This window comes from Rhinatrema bivittatum, chromosome 4 (genome assembly GCF_901001135.1).
Source record: "Rhinatrema bivittatum chromosome 4, aRhiBiv1.1, whole genome shotgun sequence".
Lineage (NCBI taxonomy): Eukaryota > Metazoa > Chordata > Amphibia > Gymnophiona > Rhinatrematidae > Rhinatrema > Rhinatrema bivittatum.
In genome coordinates this window covers 206,970,945-206,994,480 of record NC_042618.1, presented here as the reverse complement: position 1 = coordinate 206,994,480, position 23,536 = coordinate 206,970,945, and the positions used below count along the sequence as shown (strand labels likewise).

At 48.1% G+C, this 23,536-nt stretch overlaps 1 protein-coding gene across 3 annotated transcripts in view; it reads left to right on the top strand.

Annotated features, from left to right (window-relative positions):
* The window catches only part of FANCD2 (FA complementation group D2), a 536,781-nt gene that overhangs the window by 131,387 nt on the left and 381,858 nt on the right, over window positions 1-23,536 (top strand). For all 3 annotated transcript variants that reach the window (XM_029599610.1, XM_029599611.1, XM_029599609.1), the window contains one exon: window positions 10,455-10,563. In XM_029599610.1, coding sequence (XP_029455470.1) covers window positions 10,455-10,563 — 109 coding nt within the window. The remainder of the gene's footprint in view (window positions 1-10,454; window positions 10,564-23,536) is intronic.

The window sequence follows — 23,536 nt, the reverse complement described above, 5'->3', positions numbered from 1 at the left end:
ATTTCTTAGCGAGCCCTGTGTTCAGACCAATGCATAACCTTTCCTTGCGGTTACTGACCTTGAAAATGGTGTTTCTTGTAGTGATTTGTTCTGTGATTGAATTTCCGAGCTGCAGGCTTTGTCTTGCTTGGAGCCGTTCCTTCGAATGACTCCAGGGGTGATACAGCTGCGTACTGTTCCTTCCTTTTTGCCAAAAGTGGTCTCAGAATTTCACTTGAATCAATCCATTTCTCTGCTGTCTCTGGATAGAGAAAGAGATGTGGAGGAATATCACCTGTTGCGACCGTTGCATGTTAAGAGATATATCATGAGGTATTTGGAAGTTTCTAAACCTGTTTGTCCTCCATGGTGGTAGTAAACAGGGCGAGCCAGCTTCGCGGGGTACAGTAGCTCGCTGGATTAAGGAGGTAATCATGGATTAATATGTGGGTTGCTGAACAGCCGTTGCCTAGTCAGAAGGTGTCCGTTGCCTAGTCAGAAGGTGTCATTGTGGAAAATTGCAGACACTCCCCGGGGCGTTGCGCGCCCGAAGGAGCGCAACCTAAGGGGCCTGCCCCTTAGTGCGCCCCTTTGTGAGCCTTTGTGAGGATTCAGACGAAAGGCCCTCCTTTCGCTACACTACCCCACCACAGCAGTGCTACACGCAAGTCGCAACCAACATACTTGTACTCCTCCCGCCTCGGCCTGCATTTGTCCAACTTACATCCTTCTACATCCTCTAACTCCCGGCTCTCCTTTTTGCCGCTCACCGCCCGGAAGCTCGCTTCGGGATCCCCAGCCTCACCCAGTCGGCGCCGCCCCGTCTTGGGATTCAAGCCCCGCCGAGCACCGAACCAGATTCAGCGCTCCTCCGGCCCTCCTTTCGCCGCTCCCGACAATCGCCACCACGTGGGTACCAGCCGGCCTATCAGAAGCCAGGAGCCAGAAACCCTGAACCGCGCCAAATTTGAAAGTGCAGAATAAGGAAGTGATGACCAGCAAGGCAGAGGAAGCCAGTGAGAGCCCTTTAAATCTCAGGCTCTAACTCCCGGCGTCGCGCCTTTGTACGCCCCTTCGTACAGCCCCTGAAGCAAGACACTGCTTACACTCAGACTCAACTATTACCGGAGACCCCTCTCCCTTACTCGCTGTCCGCAACCACAGTTCAACTATCTCACTCAGAGCGCCTGGAATCTCCACTGTCCAATTATCCCCGCACCTCAAATAGGCAGCTGCACAGGCATGCTCTTCTCGGCCATTCCAATCATCCACAACTACAGGAGAAACGCCGCCACTACACTTGGTCAAACACCTCGCCACCAGCAGCAACAACAACAAAAAAGACTCATTCCCATTATGCTTTCTCCTCTAAACCAACTACTGGGTCTCACCTTATTCTCCTTAACCCTTTTGAATGCCCAATCACTCTAAAAAAACAAACAAAAAAACCCCCACACCTCTTATATGACTACCTCACTGATGAGCAGCCAGATCTGTGCGCCATCACAGAAACTTGGCTAAAACCAGAGGATACGGCTCTCCTCAATCAACTCCCCCATCAATCCTTCGACTTCTTCTCCATCCCTAAAGTGAAGAAAAGAGGAGGAGGACTGCTTCTTGCAGCTAAAAAGGTTTTTCGATTGTCGCTCCATGTGGCGACCTCACAACAGGCTCTTGAATTCTCAGTCTTCAAATCTCCCCATCTACAAATTGGACTTACTTACGCCCCCACAGGACTCCTTGATTCTGACCCATCTCCTTTAATTGAAATGATAGCTAAACATATCAACACCGATTCGCCAGCCATTCTTCTAGGAGACTTTAACCTTCATGTAGATGCCAACCCTCGGTCCCCTAACTGCGAATCCTTCCTTAACACCCTCCTCTGCATGGGCTTCAATCAACTCATTCATGAACCCACTCATAAAGCAGGACATACCCTGGATCTTATTTTCATCAACCAAGGCTTAACCCAATCTTCACACATTGTCTGCCAACCAATCCCTTGGTCTGACCACAAGCTAATCTCCACCACCTTACTATACCAACATCCAAACCACTCAGCAACACAGAAAACCACAGTCCAATTCAGAAAACTCTGTAACCAGGAAACACTAATCTCCCAACTCCCACCGGAACTAAACCAACTTGACCTTACAGACGCTAACTCAGCTTTAGCCTCTTGGATCAAAATCTCAAACATAGTGGCGGACAAGACCTGCCCCCTCACAACCAAAATTATCAACTCCAACAAAGCCAACAAAAAACCTTGGTTCACTCCTGAATTAAAAACCAAGAAGCGCGATCTTAGAAAAATGGAACAGACCTGGCGCAAAAGTCCTTTGCCTTCAAACCTGCAAACCTTTAAATCTCTCATGCACCAATACAGAATTGTCATCCTGCAAGCTAAAAGAGACTTCTATTCTCAGAAAATTCACCATTTCATCTTTGACCCTAAAGCCCTTTTCTCCTTGGTATCATCCCTTACCAAACCACCGACATCAGAAATTCCAGATGACAAAGCATCTTACAAAGCCACGGAGCTGGCTACTTTTTTCATGAACAAAATACCCAACTTACTTGCCTCCCGCATAGATAACAATGTTACAAGCCAACCACATCCGGTCTCCACCTCTCAGCCTCCCATCCCCAACCACACACAACTACCTGGTGTCCTACCTCCACGGGCAGACATCTTAGAGAATTTTGAATCCACATCAGCCTTAGAAATCAAATCCATATTAAAAAAACTAAAGCCATCCGCTCACCCACTGGACTCTATTCCAGTCAACTTACTGATAGCATCTGCCAAAAACTTCGCTAAGCCCTTCGCCCAGATCATTAATGCCTCCTTATCCCAGGGTCACGTCCCTGACCCTCTCAAACTTGCCATCTTGAAACCTCTACTAAAAAAACCCAACCTCTCCACAGACAACCCAGCTAATTTTCGCCCCATTGCAAATCTCCCTATCATTTCGAAGATCCTCGAAAGAATAGTCAACAAACAGCTCTCAGAATTCCTTTAAATCAACAACATCCTCTCCCGGGATTTACGGAAAAATTTACATCCTCTCCGGGATTTACGGAAACCACTTGGTTTCCGTAAATCCCGAAACACAGAATCTCTGCTATTATCACTGTCAGACAACATCCTCATGAACCTTGAAAAAAAACAGCCCTGCCTGCTCATCCTTCTGGACTTAACCGCCGCATTCGACACAGTTAACCACGACTGTCTCATTGACAGATTAACCGACATCGGCATCAAAAACACAGCCTTAAACTGGTTTAAATCCTTCCTCCAGAACAGATATTACAGAGTCAAGATCAACAGCAAAGAATCTTTTCCATTCAGTTCCACCCTCGGAGTCCCTCAAGGCTCGTCGTTATCACCAACATTATTTAACATCTATCTACTCCCGCTTTGTAAACTCCTCTCCGAGCGCAAATTAACACATTATGTGTATGCAGACGACGTCCAAATCCTCCTACCGATAATAGATTCTCTGGACAGTACTTTACGTCGTTGGAACACCTATCTATGCTCCATTAATAACCTCCTTTCAAATCTTAACCTGATTCTCAACACAAACAAGACCGAATTCCTCTTAATCACACAGGATGGTAATTTTTCTCTAAACAACCTACCCCCTACAACGCTCCCAACCATCTCTCCCAAAGTCAGAAACCTAGGGGTAGTCATGGACACTCAATTGAGCTTCACAGGTTTCATTAACAACACAATAAAGGAGTGCTACTTCAAACTTCAAGTATTAAAAAGACTAAGACCCCTCCTTCATTTTCAAGATTTCAGGTCTGTCTTACAAGAGATCATTTTTTCAAAAATCGATTACTGCAATGCTCTTCTTCAAGGCCTTCCAGACAACTCCATTAAACCTCTCCAGTTGCTTCAGAATGCAACTGCAAGGATACTCACAAAGTCTAACAAAAGGGATCACATAACACCGATCCTTAAGAAGCTCCATTGGCTCCCAGTCAAATTCAGAATCCTCTACAAGCTTTTAGTAATCACCCACAAAGCCATTCTTAACATCTCTCCGCTGGACCTATCGACCCCCCTGCAACTTCATACTTCAACCCATCCTCTGAGATTAGCGCAAAGAGGGACTCTTAGAACACCTACATTCAAAACCTCCTTTAGTAAAAGAGCCTATTCCACCGCAGGCCCCAAACAGTGGAACCTGCTCCCACCGGACCTTAGGCTGGAACAATGCCCAATTACATTCAAGAAGAGACTTAAGACGCTACTATTCAGACAAGCCTTCCCATAACACTCGTCCTTACCTCATCCTCCACGGACCTTCTCTTCCTAAGCTCAGATGCCTAAGCACTTTTTCTTCCGCTACCTAAGCTATTTAATATATGTATATTAGTTTCATTAAATCTATGGTAACCCTCCGCTACCCTCCCCCCCACCTTCCAACCCCCCTTCCAATCCCTCATTCCTACCCCTCCCTCGGAATACCTTGTTACCCCAAAAAGCCAACTCTTTCCTAGCGTGTAGCCAGATGGACTCAGAACAAGTGGGTATAGTGTGCTCGTGCTAGCAGTTGGAGATGGATCTGACGTCAGCACGGGTACATATACCCCCACAGGAAGTGAAGCCATTCAGTAATTTCCGTCTCCAAAGCAGTTTGGAGAGCCTGCACGCTCGCTGAGTGTGTTTTCCAATACTACTTTCTACTTTCTACTCTCTATATTCTACTTACCAAATTTCTACAGCACAACGAGCCCCGCACTCCTGCGGTGATACCCTTGGGTCCCTCCCCCAGTTGAGTTTCCCGGGGTGATTTCTGCGATCCCTCGGAGGTCTACGCCTCGGTCCGGTGGCCGAATCGCGGCAGGGATCTAGCCCCCGAGTGAGAAGGGCTCGGGCGTGGCTGAGAGGCGCCTCGGTCCCGGCGTGGACTTAGAGGCCGCGGGTGCCTTTCCTCAAGCGCGGCGGTGAAGGTATTTCCCCTCTCCCCCCGCAGCCGGAGACCGCCCGGGTTCCAGCCGGGAAGCGCCGAGGATCAGGTAAGGCGTATATCTCTTATTTTTGGTCTCCGAGGTACGAGGATCGGCGGCGTTGCCTGCATGCGGCACGCCATGGAGGTCGCCATTTTGTCGGCCTTGTTCAGGTATTGAGCGCCCATGATAGGCGCCTGTTTATTATGCTGACCGCATATTGTTGAGCGCATATTGTATATTATTGAGCGCATATTGCTGACCGCATATTATTGAGCGCATATTGTATATTATTGAGCGCATATTGTATATTATTGAGCGTATATTGCTGACCGCATATTATTGAGCGCATATTGTACATTATTGAGCGTATATTGCTGACCGCATATTATTGGGCGCCCTGCATTCGCCGCGATGGAACATTTAAACGCCCCGGCGTCTCCTGCGGTGGCACCTCCTGATTCCGGCGTGAAAGCTCTCGGCCTCTGCTCAGCATGCCAGCTTAGAGCCACGCAGAGCGAGGAGCCAGACTCCCTTTGTGCCCAATGTGAGGAGGCCGTGGGAGCCTCGGGCCAGGACCAGTCTCAACCGAGGTTTGTCGACAGTTCCCCAGGGGCCACCCCGGATCTAGCGGGCAGTCTCGAACAACCAGGAACCCCGGGGGACCTGGTACCCCGACGGCTAGAGACCGCTTCCATTTCAACGCCTCACCAGAATGCCCTTTAGGGGTTCTCTCCTGTTCGGCAGCGACCTTGATAAACTGGCCAGCACATGGGGCGCCTCTCCAGTACTTCGACTGCCGGAAGACAGGTTCAAAAGGAACCAGCGCGCCTTTCCGAGGCCCTCCAGAGGTAGAAGCTCCCAACGCTTCACTCCCTATAGGAGTCGCTACCAGGCACCTCGTCCTCAGGCCAGGAACCAGTCCTTTCGGACCAAGAGGCATAAGAGGGGAGCCGGCTCGGGTTCAGGTCCCGGCCGCGCCTCCCAATGAGAATCAGCTGATCCATCCGGGGGACGGAGCCATAGGGGGCAGGTTAACCCTCTTCTACCCCAGATGGGTTGAGATTACGTCGGACCAGTGGGTCCTCGCCATCATCCGAGAGGGGTATTATCTGGACTTCCATCACATCCCTCCAGACAGGTTTGTGGAATCCCCGTGTCCAATCCACAAGAAGGTAGCATTGGAAGCTACCCTGGCGAGGCTCCTGTCCTTGAAAGCCATAATCCCAGTACCTGCATGGGAAATGGATTCTGGGCATTATTCCATTTATTCATGGTACCCAAGAAAGAGGGTACTTTCCGGCCCGTATTGGACCTCAAGTCAGTCAACCGATACTTAAGGGTCCTGAGGTTTCGCATGGAAACTCTGCGCTCAGTCAAGACCGCAGTACAGCCAGGGGAGTTCCTCAAGGCCTTAGACTTATCAGAAACCTACCTGCATATCCCGATCCATCAGGATCATCAGCGCTACCTACGCTTCAAGGTTCTGGGCGACACTTCCAATTCCGGGCTTTGCCCTTCGGGTTAGCCACGGCGCCTTGGACCTTCACCAAGGTGATCGTAGTGGTGGCAGTGGCGCTCCGACGGGAAGGAATCCTTGTCCATCCCTACCTAGACGATTGGCTGATCAGGGCGAAATCACGAGAGGAGAGCCATCGGGTAACCAACCGAGTGATCGCTCTTCTGGAAAGCCTGGGATGGGTAGTCAACCTAAACAAGAGTTGCCTACAGCCTTCCCAATCACTGGAATACCTGGGAGTCCAGTTCGACACCCAGGCAGACAAAGTCAGTCTCACCACCAAGAGAAGGTTAAAACTTCAGACGCGTCTACGGTCCTTGATGGGAGCCAGCCGGCCCATAGCTTGGGATTATCTGCAGGTTCTCGGTCTCATGGCATCCACCCTGGAAGTGGTACCCTGGGCAAGAGCCCATATGAGACCTCTACAACGCTCCCTGCTCTCTCGATGGAGCCCCCGCTTCCGGAATTACTCCGTGCATCTACCTCTACCAGCCAGAGTGCGGACCCAGCTACGGTGGTGGTTGCAGTCCAACCACACGAGCAGGGGGTCCAAGATGTCCTCCCCCACGTGGATTCTGCTCACCACAGATGCCAGCCTGAGCGGATGGGGAGCACGCTGCAAAGAACTCACCGCCCAAGGGCGGTGGAACAGAGAAGAGTCAGGGTGGAACATCAACCGTCTAGAAGCACGGGCAGTGCGGTTAGCCTGCCTGCAATTTGCTCACAGACTGCGGAACAGGGCAGTCAGAGTGATGTCCGACAACGCCACCACGGTGGCATACATCAACCGTCAGGGCGGAACCAGAAGCCGACAGGTGTCCCTAGAGATAGCCCCGCTGATGGCTTGGGCAGAGGCGAATCTCCAGGACATCTCCGCCGTCCACATTGCCGGAAGGGACAACACCGCGGCAGACTTCCTCAGCAGGGAAAGCCTAAATCCGGGAGAATGGCAGCTGTCCCCCACAGCCTTCCAGATGATTGTGGATCAGTGGGGGATTCCGGCCATGGACCTACTAGCGGACAGGTCCAATGCTCAAGTACCCAGATACTTCAGCCGCAACCGAGATCCATTCTCTCACAGGATCGATGCCCTGGTTCAGCCATGGCCTCCAGGGACTCTGCTATACGCCTTTCCTCTGTGGCCCCTGCTGGGCGCCCTTATATACAAGATTCAGAATCACAAGGGCCTAGTTCTTCTAGTGGCACCAGACTGGCCAAGAAGACCCTGGTATGCGGACATGAGAAGACTACTGGCAGGGGAGCCCCTTCCCCTGCCTCCTCTCAGGGACCTGCTACGTCAAGGTCCCATCCTCCACGAGGATCCGGCTCAATTCTCTCTTACGGTCTGGCCATTGAGAGGTCTAGGCTGAAGAAAAGAGGTTACTTGGAGCCGGTGATAGATACACTCCTCCGAGCTCGCAAGTTTTCCACATCCCTCACCTACGTAAGGATCTGGAGAGTGTTTGAAGCCTGGTGCGACACTCATGGCACCAATCCACATGCGACCACAATCCCTATTGTTTTGGATTTCCTGCAGGATGGGCTTCAGAAGGGTCTCTCCCTCAGCTCCATTAAGGTCCAAGTGGCTGCGCTGTCTTGCTACGGTCCCCGGAGGGATGGCAAGACTATTGCCACGCACCCAGATGTTTCCCGCTTCCTGAAAGGAGTCAAGCACATTCGTCCGCCACTGAAGTGGCCAGTGCCCCTGTGGAACCTCAACATAGTTTTGGATTTCCTCGCGGGATCCACCTTCAGACCCCTTCGGGGCCTGTCTCTCTGTTCTCTCACTTTGAAGATGGTGTTCCTGCTGGCAGTGTGTTCAGCACGCCGCATTTCGGAACTACAAGCGCTGTCCTGCCGGGATTCCTTTCTCAGAATCATTCCAGAGGCTATCCATCTTCACACGGTTTCCTCCTTCTTGCCTAAGGTAGTCTCACAATTTCACCTCAACCAAACCATATCCTTGCCAACCACGGCGGGTTTGAAGAAATCAGAAGAAGGGCGTTTGCTATGCCATCTCGACATCGGCAGATTGCTGCCCAGATATCTGGAAATGACAGAAGCAGTATGAAAGACGGACCATCTGTTCGTCCTTCACAGCGGGAAGAAACAAGGAGAAGTGGCCTCTCGGTCCACCATCGTCCGCTGGATTAAAGAAGTTATCAGAGCGGCTTACGTAGAGGCCGGGAAGTCACCACCTCTACAAGTCAAGGCTCATTCTACCAGAGCCCAAGCAGCATCTTGGGCAGAATCTAGGATGCTGTTACCCGCAGAAATATGTAAAGCGGCGACATGGTCCTCCCTCCATACCTTCTCCAGGTTTTATCGTCTGGATGTCCAGGCCAGGGAAGACACAGCATTTGCGAGGGCGGTCCTACGCGGTCCTCAGGCAGCCTCCCGCCCACTTCGGGAGTAGCTTTTGTACATCCCACTTGTTCTGAGTCCATCTGGCTACACGCTAGGAAATGTTGAGATTACTTACCTGATAATCTCGTTTTCCTTAGTGTAGACAGATGGACTCAGCATCCCGCCCGGCTGCCGGTATACATGGGTTTCACCGATTCAAGGTAGGCCATGTCATTTTCTTACATAAGAGCGTCCCCTTTGCCAGGTGTCGATGCCTTCTGGTTGGGAACGCTGGCGGTCTCCAGCTACTATCAATCAGTCAGGGGAATCCTGTTTCACTAATTTATTGATCGTCAGTACACATACATCTATAACAGCTTTTGCAAGGAAGATTACTGAATGGCTTCACTTCCTGTGGGGGTATATGTACCCGTGCTGACGTCAGATCCGTCTCCAACTGCTAGCACGAGCACACTATACCCACTTTTTCTGAGTCCATCTGTCTACACTAAGGAAAACGAGATTATCAGGTAAGTAATCTCAACATTATCAGTTCTTACCAGTTTTGACACGTTACTCCCCATGCTTAAGCTGTATCCAAGTTTTTCTCTCCCCCTATTCTATGTAAGACAACTTTGTCACTGTTTTTATGGTTGCAATGTAAACCGGAGTGATAATTAACTCTGTTATTTGAACTTCGGTATAGAAAAGTTATAAATAAATAAATAAAATAAATAAGGTTAGGGCTCATTCCACTAGGGCTCAGGCAGTATCATGAGCAGAAGTTAGATTGTTGTCTCCCGTTGACATTTTCCCAGCTGCGAAGTGGTCTTCCTTATGCACTTTTTCCAGGTATTATCGTCTGGATGTGCAGGCCCAAGAGGATGCAGCCTTTGCATGTGTGGTTTTGACTGGATCGCGGGCAGACTCCTGCCCTATTCGGGAGTAGCTTGGGTACATCCCACTGGTTCTGGATTCATCTGACTAGACACCAAGAAATGAGAAATTACTACTTACCTGCTAATTTCATTTTCTTTAGGCTAGTCAAATCCAGCTTCCTGCCCTTGGCTGCCGAATGATTGTGCTATGGTCCTCCTGTGTGGCTACATGTTCCAGGGGTTATTAGTAAGTTAGTCCAGTCCCTAGACTAGTGTTGATGTATTCTTTGTCTGAGCTCAGTGTTTCCTGTCGGCTGAGTACTGAAATGGTTATTTGTTATTAATCAAGTTTTGGCTAGTTTGTCCACAGTTGGCTTTTGAAGAGAATACTGGCAGGCTGATGTCACTGCAGGGGTATATATAAAGTGGTGTCAGCTTTTCTCAATCTCCATCTGCTGGTAGAGGTGCATAACTCACTGGTTCTGAATTCATCTGACTATCCTAAAGAAAAGGAAATATCATGTAAGTAGTAATTTCTTATTTTCACTTTGAGACAGCCCTTATTTTTTTCAATTATTGGTCAGATCTCCTAAGCTAGTTTGTATGTATTGTATCCACTTAAAAATAAAAATTGAATGTTTTGGTAGGATAGAGGATAGAATGCCCAAAATGGCGGAAGAGGTGATGTCCTTTCCTCCCACAGAGTGCAATTGTGATATCATGGTAGCATTCAGGGCATTTCTTTTCTTATCTGACCTTTGCAGTTCCTCCGTTAACCAGAGCAGCACAGCCCAGAACTGTATAACTCTCCTCCTGGATGTGATTAAGTCAGCGGTCAGGTTTCAGAAGACTGTTTCCGAGGCCTGGCTTAAGGTAATCATGACTGGGCCATCAAATTAGATGGCTATCTCTCCCACTTCTGGTAACTCTCACCTCATTCTGGACCAAAGATAATATTGGGGTTTAATTTGTTGGAGAATGGCCTGGAAAACAATTCTGCCACTTTTCAGACAAGTCGGTATAACACAAATCTTCTTTAACACAGTAGATCAATCACACACAAAAGAAGAGCTTATTTTTTATAATTGTTTTTTCAACATTTTATTTATGCCACCGCATATTAGACACCTATCTAGACAATTAAAATCTATCTAGCTCACACACACACCCTCATACATTCAACACACATTTCACTTAAAACCAAGTAGATGCACATTTCAGACTTATCATCATTTTTATAACGTTTAAAGCAATATGAGTTAATAATTCATAATCAGTTCAAATATGTCATCCATGAAACGAATCCTACATAAATTTATCCAAAAAGCACATGATATTCAAAACCTTATCCCAAAAGGCACGAAATATTCAAAAGACGAGTCCAACAAAGATCTTTGTTTCACCCTCTTATCCTGAGGGCTTCCTCAGGGACTGACTTAAGATGGAATAATCTTCAATAATTGGAATCTTCAATAAGATCACTTCAACAAGATCAAATTGATCATACTACTTGTTTCACCATTTTAACTTCTCCAACCACTGAAACGACTATGTTCTTAATTATCAATTTCAACGAGCAACAAGATGCTTCACCCTGATTCAGGTAATCATAAGAGTATGCCCATGGAGTACGTCAGTTTGGGATGGTGAATTAACATTGAGACACTGGAATACTCAAGACACTTGTGAAGTCGGTGAATTAGCCGTAATTTCTGTAAAATATCTTTTTCATCGTTTGCGATGTTCGTGCAATATGTTGGTATTTATGGACACCTGATAATGGAGTGATAGTACTATAGGAGATCCTATGAGAATAGTTTGCTATCTTATGTGGTATTTGTGTATTCCATTTTGTGAAGGAATTCATATGAGGCATACTCTTATGATTACCCGAATCAGGGTGAAGCATCTTGTTGCTCGTTGAAGACCACTATCTTGGTAACAGGGTCCGCTGCTTGAAGGGATGTGCAGAATCGCAAGTTGGAGCTTCACCTCAAGAGAATCTTTGAAGTCTCAGCCCTGGGCATAAGGGCAGCAGTTTTATGCAGAGGGCATGTTTGCATTGGGTCCAGCAATTACAGGAGATTCATGCTACGTCGAAGGCAGCAACGCAGAAGGCCAAGCAATTGAAAGTGGCTGTGGCATATGGAGTAGATGCCTTGTATGACCTGATTAGGACATCTTCCAGGATTTATTTATTTTATATGCCATTGTTCTATATAAAAAATACAATCATGAGTGGGTGCTGTTGAGCCACGCTGCAATATGGCCGCCTGATCTGCCCTCTCCGCGATCCCTCACAGCTATATAGGCAAATTTGGCAGCAAATTCGATCCTGATTACACTAGGTTTGCAAGACCTTACCACTGGAATTGCTCAGATGACTTCCCGTAAGCGAACAACCGATTTAAAGCAGTTCTCTTTTAGTAAAAATGCTGAGGAGCTGCTACAGGCTGGAGACTATCAGGCCTTAAAGCCTACGGACCACGCGGACACCATGGCGGGTCTGAACGAACTTCCTGCAGGCATGCCCGACCAGAATTCGTAGGGCTTATACCCGGACCTTCCGACTCGGTCTGAAATTCAGCACTGATTTATGGTACTTCGGGAGGATCTTAAGTCCCACAAAGCAGAATTGATGGTGTCTATCACCGAAATGAAAGAAGATATCAATTCTATGGGGCACCGGGTGGATGAACTAGACTTACGGGCCAACAATCAGAGCCATTTGGTGGAAACCTTAATTTATCAAAATAAAAAATTTACTTTGGAGCTAGAAGCCCTCGCTGACAAGGTTGAGGATATTGAAAACCGCTCGAGGTGTACGAACCTCCGGATCCGGGGTGTACCGGAGACCAAGCAATTTCAGGACTGCATGCTAACTGTAACCTCAATGTGTAAGCATCTGCTAACTGCCGCGCTACAGCTTCGGAGAACAACATGGAAGAAATCAAGAATGATTTGGAAAGACCCCATCTTGCGTTGGGACCTAGAAGAGATAATCAACCGCGGGACATAATTGTAAAATTCCATCATTTCAAAGTCAAGGAAGAAGTCATCAAGGCTGTGTGTTTAAATCCTGAATGGCGCTGGCAGGACCTTCATGTCTCACTATACAATGACCTGGCCCCTTCAACGCTACAAAAAAGATTTAAATTGCGTGACATGACTATAGCTCTAAGGAATGCGGAGATCTGATATAGATGGGCTTTCCCTTTTGCTCTCATCTTTCAACGAAAAGGTATCTCTTATTGGGTGAAAACCTTGGCGGATGCTGTGGACTGTTTTCAACAGCCAGGAATCAAGGCCACCTTTGCTACACAGGTCAAACCGACATCAGCGATTCCTCCCGATGCGACCCCAAGATGTCATCGGCCAGGCCTCGGGAGAGGACGACTAGCAGACAACGGTCCCAAATCGGAGAGCTGCACGCTGACGAGGGCTGATTTCTTGGCGCCAAGCCAATAACTCAAGTTCTCACTGGGATCGGGACAGTGTGTAAGACCTTAGCAGTCATGATCTGCTCTAGTGGGCAGCGAGTTATACTTTCAGAATTTGCTTAAGAATGAAAAATGTTTTTCATGCCTATTTTTATCTTATCTCAACGGAGAGGGGAAGCGGGTAGACTACGGTCAGTAGTGATGTGCCTCAGGGACCCCCAGAATTTAGATTCACGTAGGGATGGCAAATCCTTCTTTAGTTGGGTATAAGGGCTGGCGGAGTTCACATTGTTTGTTTTTTATTTTCTCAGATTCATGAGATTTTTGTTCTTACTTTATATGTTATGATATATGCACATGTCTGGATAAAGATATTAGCCTCAGGTACTGAGCCCATCATGGAAGTATCACTTGAAAGACTATCTCTCTTTACTAAGAAATATGGTTAAAATCATTTCTCTTAATGTAAAAGGCCTTAACACCTATAGGAAGCGCTTTCTCCTCAGAAGGGAACTAATGAAGCTTAAAGCTGATGTTGCTTTTATTCAGGAAATCCACCTGAAACGTAAACATCATCATCTTTTAGCTCGTAAGGAATATCCACATGTCTTCTTGGCTACCAGCGGGAACGCTAATAAATATGCAGGTATGGGCATTCTCATATCTGCCCAGTTAGTATTTGATCTCTTCGTTCAAATTCTGGACCCTTCAGACAGATATGCCCTGCTAAAAATCCAAATAGGATCCCAAATATACACCTTGATTTCTATATACGCCCCAAACCGGGATCAGGAAGCTTTTTTGCAGGAACTTCAGAGCACCCTGCTAAAATATGCAGAAGGAGCTCTAATTATGGGGGGCAATTTTAATATTACACTATGCTAAGCTATGGATACTTCCAGTGGTCAGGCTTCCACAGCCAAACATAGTCGTCTTAAGCTGAAAGGTATTATGGATGACTGGCAGCTGGTTGACGTATGGAGGATCTGGTACCCTCAATCCCGTACTTATACTTTTTATTCAGCTCCTCACTCTAGCTATTCCTGTATCGACTACCTGCTGGTTGATAAACTATTATGTAATCAGGTCCATAGAGTCGACATCGAAGCTAACACATGGTCCGATCATGCACCAGTAAGCTTGGAGGTTGAGATGGGAGTAAGGGATTTCAGTGACAGTTTCTGGAAGTTAAATGAGTCCCTCTTACAGGATGACCAGTTTACTCACACATTAGATACTCAGATACAAGAGTATTTCTTATTAAACACTAATCCCTCAATTTCACCCAGTAACCTGTGGAATTGTTCCAAGGCCGTAGTGAGGGGGATTACTCATTTCCAGGGCCACAGCATGCAAACGCCAACAAAACCAACTAAGAGCGGCATTGCTTGCCAAGATGAATCAATTAACCAAGGAGCATATGAGAACCCAATCCAGTCGTTGCTATAATAAGCTTTTAGCACATAAATCTGAACTCAATCAATTGGATAATACACTAATACTCCATACCCTGGAACTTACTAAGCAAACATATTATGAGGGGGGGGATAAAGCGGGGCGTCTTCTTGCTAGACAACTACGTGCTTGGATTTCCCAGAACAACGTTTCCAAGATCAAAGGTCCCACTGGAACCATGATAACTGATTCTCAGGGAATCCGTGAGGCCTTCTCACTCTTTTATCAGAAGCTTTATAGCATGGAAGAGAATATCCAATCTCCCCAAATAAAGGACTATTTACAGTCGGTCACTCTACCAAGTCTCACACCTGAACAATGCCTAGCTCTCGAATCACCGATCACTGCTGGCGAAGTATTATCTGTTATTAAGTCACTAAAGATTAGAACATAAGAACATGCCATACTGGGTCAGACCAAGGGTCCATCAAGTACAGCATCCTGTTTCCAACAGTGGCCAATCCAGGCCATAAGAACCTGGCAAGTACCCAAAAACTAAGTCTATTCCATGTTACCGTTGCTAGTAATAGCAGTGGCTATTTTCTAAGTCAACTTAATTAATAGCAGCTAATGGACTTCTCCTCCAAGAACTTATCCAATCCTTTTTTAAACACAGCTATACTAACTGCACTAACCACATCCTCTGGCAACAAATTCCAGAGTTTAATTGTGCGTTGAGTAAAAAAGAACTTTCTCTGATTAGTTTTAAATGTGCCACGCGCTAACTTCATGGAGTGCCCCCTAGTATTTCTATTATCTGAAAAAGTAAATAACCGATTCACATCTACCCGTTCTAGACCTCTCATGATTTGAAACACCTCTATCATATCCCCCTTCAGTCGTCTCTTCTCCAGGCTGAAAAGTCCTAACCTCTTTAGTCTTTCCACATAGGGGAGCTGTTCCATTCCCCTTATCATTTTGGTAGCCCTTTTCTGTACCTTCTCCATCGCAATTATATCTTTTTTGAGATGCGGCGACCAGAATTGTACACAGTATTTAAGGTGTGGTCTCACCATGGAGCGATACAGAGGCATTATGACATTTTCTGTTTTATTCACCATTCCCTTTCTAATAATTCCCAACATTCTGTTTGCTTTTTTGACTGCCGCAGCACACTGAACAGACAATTTCAATGTGTTATCCACTATGACGCCTAGATCTCTTTCTTGGGTAGTAACACCTAATATGGAACCTAACATTGTATAACTATAGCATGGGTTATTTTTCCCTATATGCATCACCTTGCACTTATCCACATTAAATTTCATCTGCCACTTTGATGCCCAATTTTCCAGTCTCACAAGGTCTTCCTGCAATTTATCATAATCTGCTTGTGATTTAACTACTCTGAACAATTTTGTATCATCTGCAAATTTGATTATCTCACTTGTCGTATTTCTTTCCAGATCATTTATAAATATATTGAAAAGTAAGGATCCCAATAGAGATCCCTGAGGCACTCCACTGTCCACTCCCTTCCACTGAGAAAATTGTCCATTTAATCCTACTCTCTGTTTCCTGTCTTTTAGCCAGTTTGCAGTCCACGAAAGGACATCGCCACCTATCCCATGACTATTTACTTTTCCTAGAAGCCTCTCATGAGGAACTTTGTCAAATGCCTTCTGAAAATCCAAGTATACTACATCTACTGGTTCACCTTTATCCACATGTTTATTAACTCCTTCAAAAAAGTGAAGCAGATTTGTGAGGCAAGACTTGCCTTGGGTAAAGCCATGCTGACTTTGTTCCATTAAACCAGGTCTTTCTATATGTTCTGTGATTTTGATGTTTAGAACACCTTCCACTATTTTTCCTGGCACTGAAGTCAGGCTAACCGGTCTGTAGTTTCCCGGATCGCCCCTGGAGCCCTTTTTAAATATTGGGGTTACATTTGCTATCCTCCAGTCTTCAGGTAAAATGGATGATTTTAATGATAGGTTACAAATTTTTACTAATAGGTCTGAAATTTCACTTTTTAGTTCCTTCAGAACTCTGGGGTGTATACCATCCGGTCCAGGTGATTTACTACTCTTCAGTTTGTCAATCAGGTCTACCACATCTTCTAGGTTCACTGTGATTTGATTCAGTCCCTCTGAATCATTACCCATGAAAACCTTCTCCAGTACGGGTACCTCCCCAACATCCTCTTCTGTAAACACCGAAGCAAAGAAATCATTTAATCTTTCCGCAATGGCCTTATCTTCTCTAAGTGCCCCTTTAACCCCTCGATAATCTAACGGTCCAACTGACTCCCTCACAGGCTTTCTGCTTTGGATATATTTAAAAAAGTTTTTACTGTGAGTTTTTTGCCTCTACGGCCAACTTCTTTTCAAATTTTCTTAGCCTGTCTTATCAATGTCTTACATTTAACTTGCCAACGTTTATGCATTATCCTACTTTCTTCTGTTGGATCCTTCTTCCAATTTTTGAATGAAGATCTTTTGGCTAAAATAGCTTCTTTCACCTCCTCTTTTAACCATGCCCCAATCATCCCAGCTTCACGAAGACTATTGAAATATTGGGCAAGCGGCTCTGCTAAAGTATGTGCAAATTTTTTATAGTAAGGGATTTAACTGGGTCAGTTAATATAAGGAGAACATCGTCCGCAAATAAGGATAGTTTATATTGCCTTGTACCCATTGAAACTCCCTTAATATCTGAGGCTAATCGAATTTTGGATGTTAGGGGTCCTAAGAACAGGGCAAAGAGCAAAGGCGATAGAGGACTCCTTTGTCTAGTGCCACAACTTATGTCAAATGCCTGCCCGTACCCATTATTGGCCTTTACCCTAGCTTGGGGATGGCTGTACACACCACTTCTTACCAAGATTACCGTAGACCTGAGCAGATGGAGCAAGGAAGCCTTCTCCTGGCTAGGCCGGATAGCTATCATTAAAATGTCAGTATTTCCTAAATTTTTGTATTTATTTTCCTCACTGCCGATATTTATTCCCTCATCTATCTTACGAACCTGGCAGAAAAATTTTTTCGATTTCATTTGGAGGCGGAGACCCCCCGAGAATAGCCAGACAGGTGCTTTATTTACCAAAGTCCCTGGGTGGAATGGCGGTACCAAATCTTACCTGGTATTATGGTGCTTCACAGTTGCGGGCTATGATAGATTTTCATCGCCTCAAAGCTCAGAAGCAATGGGTTCAAATTGAGCAGTTTATCGTGGGACCTATGGAACTGACTGCTATGATGTGACAACCTCGTGTCACTTGGCGCCCAGTTCGTAAAATTCCTTGGTTGCTGAATGTCACATTACGTACATGGGCAAACCATAGACAACGACTGGTTGGGAAATATCAATATTATTATCAGTCCTCTATTTTGACCACGAACCAGCCTGTTATGGGATATCAAACTCAACGGCTGCGTGGAGAGCGGAGGGACTTACTTCCATTGGGCAATTGCTAACTCAGGGTAATCTCATTCCCAGGGTCGACTTCTTTGAAACTTATCACCTTGACCACCGAGATTTTTTTAGCTTATGCACAGGTATCTCACTTTGTGCGAAGCTTGCAACATGCCCAGTAGTTACGACCGGGCCGGTCAATGTTGGAGTCATATCTTCATCATAGTGATGGACTCAAGGGAGCTCTTTCTAAATTATATCAATTGTTAATTCCGATTCCAACTGAACCATGCAGGTTCGTCGTTCAATGGGAATCTGATTTGGGTAAATCACTGGGTAACAAAACCTGGGGGGAAATTTTTTTGCAAGCCTGACGCAGCTCTATCTCAGCCCGTTTACAAGAGACCTGCCTTAAGATGATATATAGGTGGTTTCCCTATACGAACAAGGATCAGTCCAGAGAAGTGGGTTGTGTATCCCTACCAGCAGGTGGAGTCAGAGAACAATTAGAACTTTGGGCACTGCTACATAACTGAGAGTGCCACCTGCAGTCCCTCAGTATTTCTCTGACTCCAGCAGGTAGAGATGAACCTGCAGTCTTAGTTAGGTTTTTTGTTAGTTTAGCTTGCGGTTTTTTTTTTCAGTCGGGTTGCTTCCTGAAGTGTTAGGCAGCTTCGTGAGCCATCCCTCAGTTGAAGCCGGGCGTCCGGGGGGTTGGACACCCCTGTCTGTGTCTTGCCTGCATCCACTCGGGTGGTGCAGTTCAGGGGCTCCTGGCTCTCACCCCCGAGGCTGCGTTGAAGCTGCTCCCTTGACCCCTGCACTTTGGACTCAGTAAAATTTTCTGTAAAAAAAAACAAACAAACAAAAAAAAACCGGGTTTGCTTTCTGCTTTCAGTCCGGCTGAGGTAAGTAAGGAATCTGTTGCAGGGGGGCTGTCCTTGCGGCTGGTCAGGGAGTGTGCCAGCTTCCTTTCTTTGGATATCCCTCAGCCTCCAGGGCTCCAGGTGGCTTCAGGAGGGAGGGGGTGAGTGATATTTATTTTACCTTGCTGTTGGCGTAGCTCGGCGCGAACAGCAAAATGGCGGGGCGGTAACAGGCAGGCCTGCTGTTTTTTCTTCACTCAGCCGGCAACGCGCGCTTTTGGCGTTCGGCCCTTCCCCCCGCTCAGCCTAGAGACCGTGCGGTGGCGCGGTCCTTGTAGAATTTGTTTTTCCTTCGCTGGTGGCGTCAATCCTGGCCTCCATTCTCCTCTCTCAGCCTTATCACCGCGTGGCTGCCCGGTGATTGAGGCCCCGCTCCAAATCAGCTGCCTGTCGCTCGTGTGGGGCACACGGACAGTCATTGGAGGCCTCCATCTGCCCGGACTGCGCGCTGGGATGGAGGAATCATCGGGGCCGGTGTCCCTTCCCCATGGGGGAGGTGCCTTTCGCCACGAGTTGCTCGGGGGGGATCCCCTCCTGTTTTGGCACCCATGGGGGAGGATGTCTCTGTGAGGGCAGCTGAAGCGGATGAGCTTGACCCCTTGGAGAGGGAGGGGGACCTGGATGGGGTTTCCCTTGAGTTTATCTTCCTCAGGCACCAGGCTTTCCTTGCCAGGAAGCAGGAGGTGCTTAAGAAGTCCGGCCAGCTGCTTGTTCTCGTGGAACAATATGTGAAGAGACGTTGACCCACGGAACAGCTCTCTAGCGGGATAGATGATGGTTCCCAGAAGCCAACAGGGTCTAGCCCTGGCGTCTGCCTCAGAGTCCTAATCTGGGGGACATCGTTCCGGCGGACACGGATGTGGATGATCTACCGTCCGCGGAGGGCGATGATCCCCATGTGGTTCGTCTTTTTAAGCGAGATGAATTGTGGCCACTTAGTCCCCAGGTATTCGAGTTAATCCGGTTCTCGATGGCATACGTGGGCCAACCACGTCTTTCCCGCTGCCTAAGAAGGTCCACAAGCTGATGACCTGCGAATGGGATTCTCCGGACTCTGGACTGAAGGTAGGCAGAGCTATGGCAAAGCTGTACCCTCTTTCAGCGGATGTTTTGGAGCTGAAGATTCTGAAGGTGGATGCGGCGGTATCGGCAGTGACTAAGAAGACCACTATTCCGGCGGCGGGGGCTGCTGCCTTGAAAGACAGGCAGGACCACAAGCTGGAGATCCAGTTAAAGCGAGTCTTTGAAGTGTCAGCTTTGAGTCTTCGGGCAGCGATTTGCGCTAGCCTAAGACAGAGGGCGTGTCTGTGTTGGGTTCAAGACTCTAACGCCAGTTCAGCTGCCGGTGGTACTGCCGTCTTGGAGGGTGCCTGTTTGGAGGCGGGCATTGCATATGTGGCAGATGCGCTTTACGACCTGGTGCGAAGCATGATTTCTGTGGTGGCGGCTCGTCACCTGCTTTGGCTGCGCAATTGGTCAGCAGATTTGTCCTCTGAATCTCAGCTGTGTAACCTCCCATTCCAGAGTAAACTCCTGTTCAAGGAGGAACTTGCTCAGTTGGTGCAACTGCTCAGAGAATCCAAGGGCAATAAGTTGCCGGAAGATAGGAGGTCCACCAGGAAGATTTTTCCTTCTAGGACTCGTTTTCGAGATTCACGCTGTTTTCGATCTGGCAGGTATTCCTTGTCGTCCACGCCCAAACAGGCTCCAGGTCGCCAGCAGTCCTTTCAAGGTGGTGGTCGCCCCGATCGGGACTAGAGTCATCTCGGGACAGGAGGCAGTAAGACCTCCCAATGAAGCCACGAGTCCCCATTCCGTCTTTGAAGCTGTCGGAGGCAGATTATCCAACTTTTATACGGAGTGGGCAAGGATTACCTCAGACCGCTGGGGAGGTGATCAGAGATGGATACGCTCTGGAGTTCTCCCGTCCCGTGCAGGAGGTGTTTGTGGAGACCCACCTGGCCTCGCGCATCAAGCAGGATGTGGTCCACAGACCCTGCGGTGCCTCATTGATCTCCAGGTCATTGTCCCAGTGCCTGATGTCGAACAGGGCTGGGGATGTTACTCGTTTTACTTTGTGATTCCCAAGAAGGAGGACACGTTCCGTCCCATCCTCGATCTCCAGAAGGGGAACAGTTGTCTTCGAATACCTCGTTTTCGCATGGAGACACTGCGGACGGTAATGGTGGCTGTCTGAATATGGGAGGTCCTAGCATCTCTGGATCTCACGGAAGCATATCTACATATTCCAATCCGGCTGAGTCACCAGAGGTTTCCCCGCTTCAAGGTTTTGGGGCAACACTTCCGGTTTCGAGCCCTTCCCTTTGCTCTCGCATTGGCTCCCCGAACATTCACCAAAGTTCTGGTGTTGGTAGCAGCCTTCCTTCGCAAGGAAGGGATTCTCGTCCATCCGTACCTGGACGACTGGCTGATTCACGCCAAGTCACGGGAGGACTGCGAAAGATCAGTTCGGATGGTAATGTTCTCCTTACAGTCTCTTGGGTGGGTCATCAAGGTGCAGAAGTGTTACCTGGAACACACACAGATCGATACCTTACACGGTGGAGTCTTTCTGGTGTCGGTTTGCGTGCCGAATTTGCAAAGCCAGATCCGGGCGCTTCTGCTCAGGAAATGTCTCACTCTGGCATCATCTGCAAATGCTGGGCTCCATGGCTTCCACCTTGGTCTTGGTCCCATAGGTGTTCGCTCACTTGCAGATGTTGCAGCGTTCTTTGTTGTCACGATGGAGTCCGGTGTCTGAACAGTTCCACCCCCGTTGGCCCTGCTTCCCCGCGTTCAGACTCAGTCTGTCGTGGTGGCTTTTGCGCAACAATCTGTAAAGGGGGTTGGACTTGGATCCCGTCAAATTGGCTGCCTTTCCGGTTGGGGAGCAGTGTTCGCGACAAATCTGCTTAAGGTCTTTGGTCTCCAACGGAAGGCTCATGGTCCATCAATCGGCTCGAGTCGGGAGCTGTCCGCCTTGCCCTGCAAGCTTTCCTACCCTGGATTCAGGGCAGAATGGTTCGAGTTTTCTCCGACAATGCGACGACGGTGGCTTACATCAACCATCAGGGTGGGACGAGAAGCCCTGCGGTAGCGCTCGAAACGCGTCTCCTGTTCGCCTGGGCAGAGCATCATCTCGGGGGAATTGCCGTGTCTCATGTTGCTGGAGTGGAGAACATGCAGGCAGATTTTCTCAGGAGACGACAACTCAACCCGGGAGAGTGGGAACTGTCTCCCGAAGCGTGGAACCTCATTTGCGCCAGGTGGGGCTTCCCACAGTTGGATCTGATGACAATGCGGGAGAATACGAAGACAGAACGTTTCTTCAGCCGTCGAAGAGAACAAGGCTCTGTGGGGCTCGACGCTCTGGTGTGCCCCTGGCCAACAGGGATTCTGTTGTATGCCTTTCCCCCCTGGCCTCTCATCGGCCGGATTCTCCTTCGTATAGAACTCCATCCAGGCAGGGTGGTTCTAGTGGCTTCAGAGTGGCCGCGTAGCCCATGGTTCGCGGATCTGATTCGCTTGACCCTGGAGGGTCCTTTGCAGCTGGCTCATCTCCAATGTCTACTTCGACAAGGTCCTATATTTTCGGATCAGGAGGATCGCTTCTTTCTCGCAGCTTGGCTTTTGAGAGGTGATGTTTATGCTTGAGCGGTTATTCCGAGCAGGTTATTCCCACTTTCCTGCAGGCGAGACGTCTGACCAATTCTATGACCTATGTAAGAGTCTGGAAGTTTTTTGAGGCGTCGTATCTCCAGCGTCTTTGTGATTCTTTAACGGTTGAGGTCCCTTTGGTTCTTGATTTTCTGCAACAGGGGCTCGCTAAGGGTTTAGCGTTCAATTCTCTTCGGGTTCAAGTTGCAGCCCTAGGTACCTTGCGGGGACAGTGTGCTGGCTGCTCGCTTGGAGCACAACCGGACGTTGTTCGGTGTCTCAAAGGGGTTTAGCATTTGCGGCCTCCGGTCCGTGCAGTGTGTCCGGATTGGAGTTTAAATCTCGTATTGCACGTGCTGTGTAGCGCTCCTTTCGATCCTCTCCGCAGGGCCTCCCTGAAGGATCTGATGTTGAGGACAGTGTTTTTAGTGGCCATTTGTTCGGCGAGTCGGATATCAGAATGGCAGGCCCTGTTGTGTCGGGACCCTTTTCTTGGGATCCACAACGATAGGGTGACTTTACTCATGGTGCCTTCCTTCGTTCCTAAGGTAGTTTCGGCCTTCCATGTCAATCAGATGGTGGATCTGCCGGGATTCCCTCAGTGGTCTTGGGGGTCGCCTCAGGACAAGGATCTTCATCTTTGGGATGTGCGCCGGGTCTTATTGCATTATCTGGAGGTTACCAATGACTTCCGACGTTCCGATCATTTGTTCATTCTTTTCGGGGGTGCAAAGAAAGGGGACATGGCATCTAAAGCGACCATTTCTCGATGGATTAAAGAGAATATTACTTCAGCATACTTGGTCCGCGGCCGCCAAGTGCCTTTGGGTCTCTAAGCACATTCCACCAGGGCTCAGGCTACTTCCTGGGCGGAGTGTCAGTTGCTATCACCTCAGGAGATCTGCCGGGCGGCGGTGTGGTCCTCTTTGCACACATTTACTAAGCATTACTGCTTGGACGTTAAGGCCTCTGAGGCGTCCTTCGGTGCAAGTGTTCTACGCGCGGGTCTTT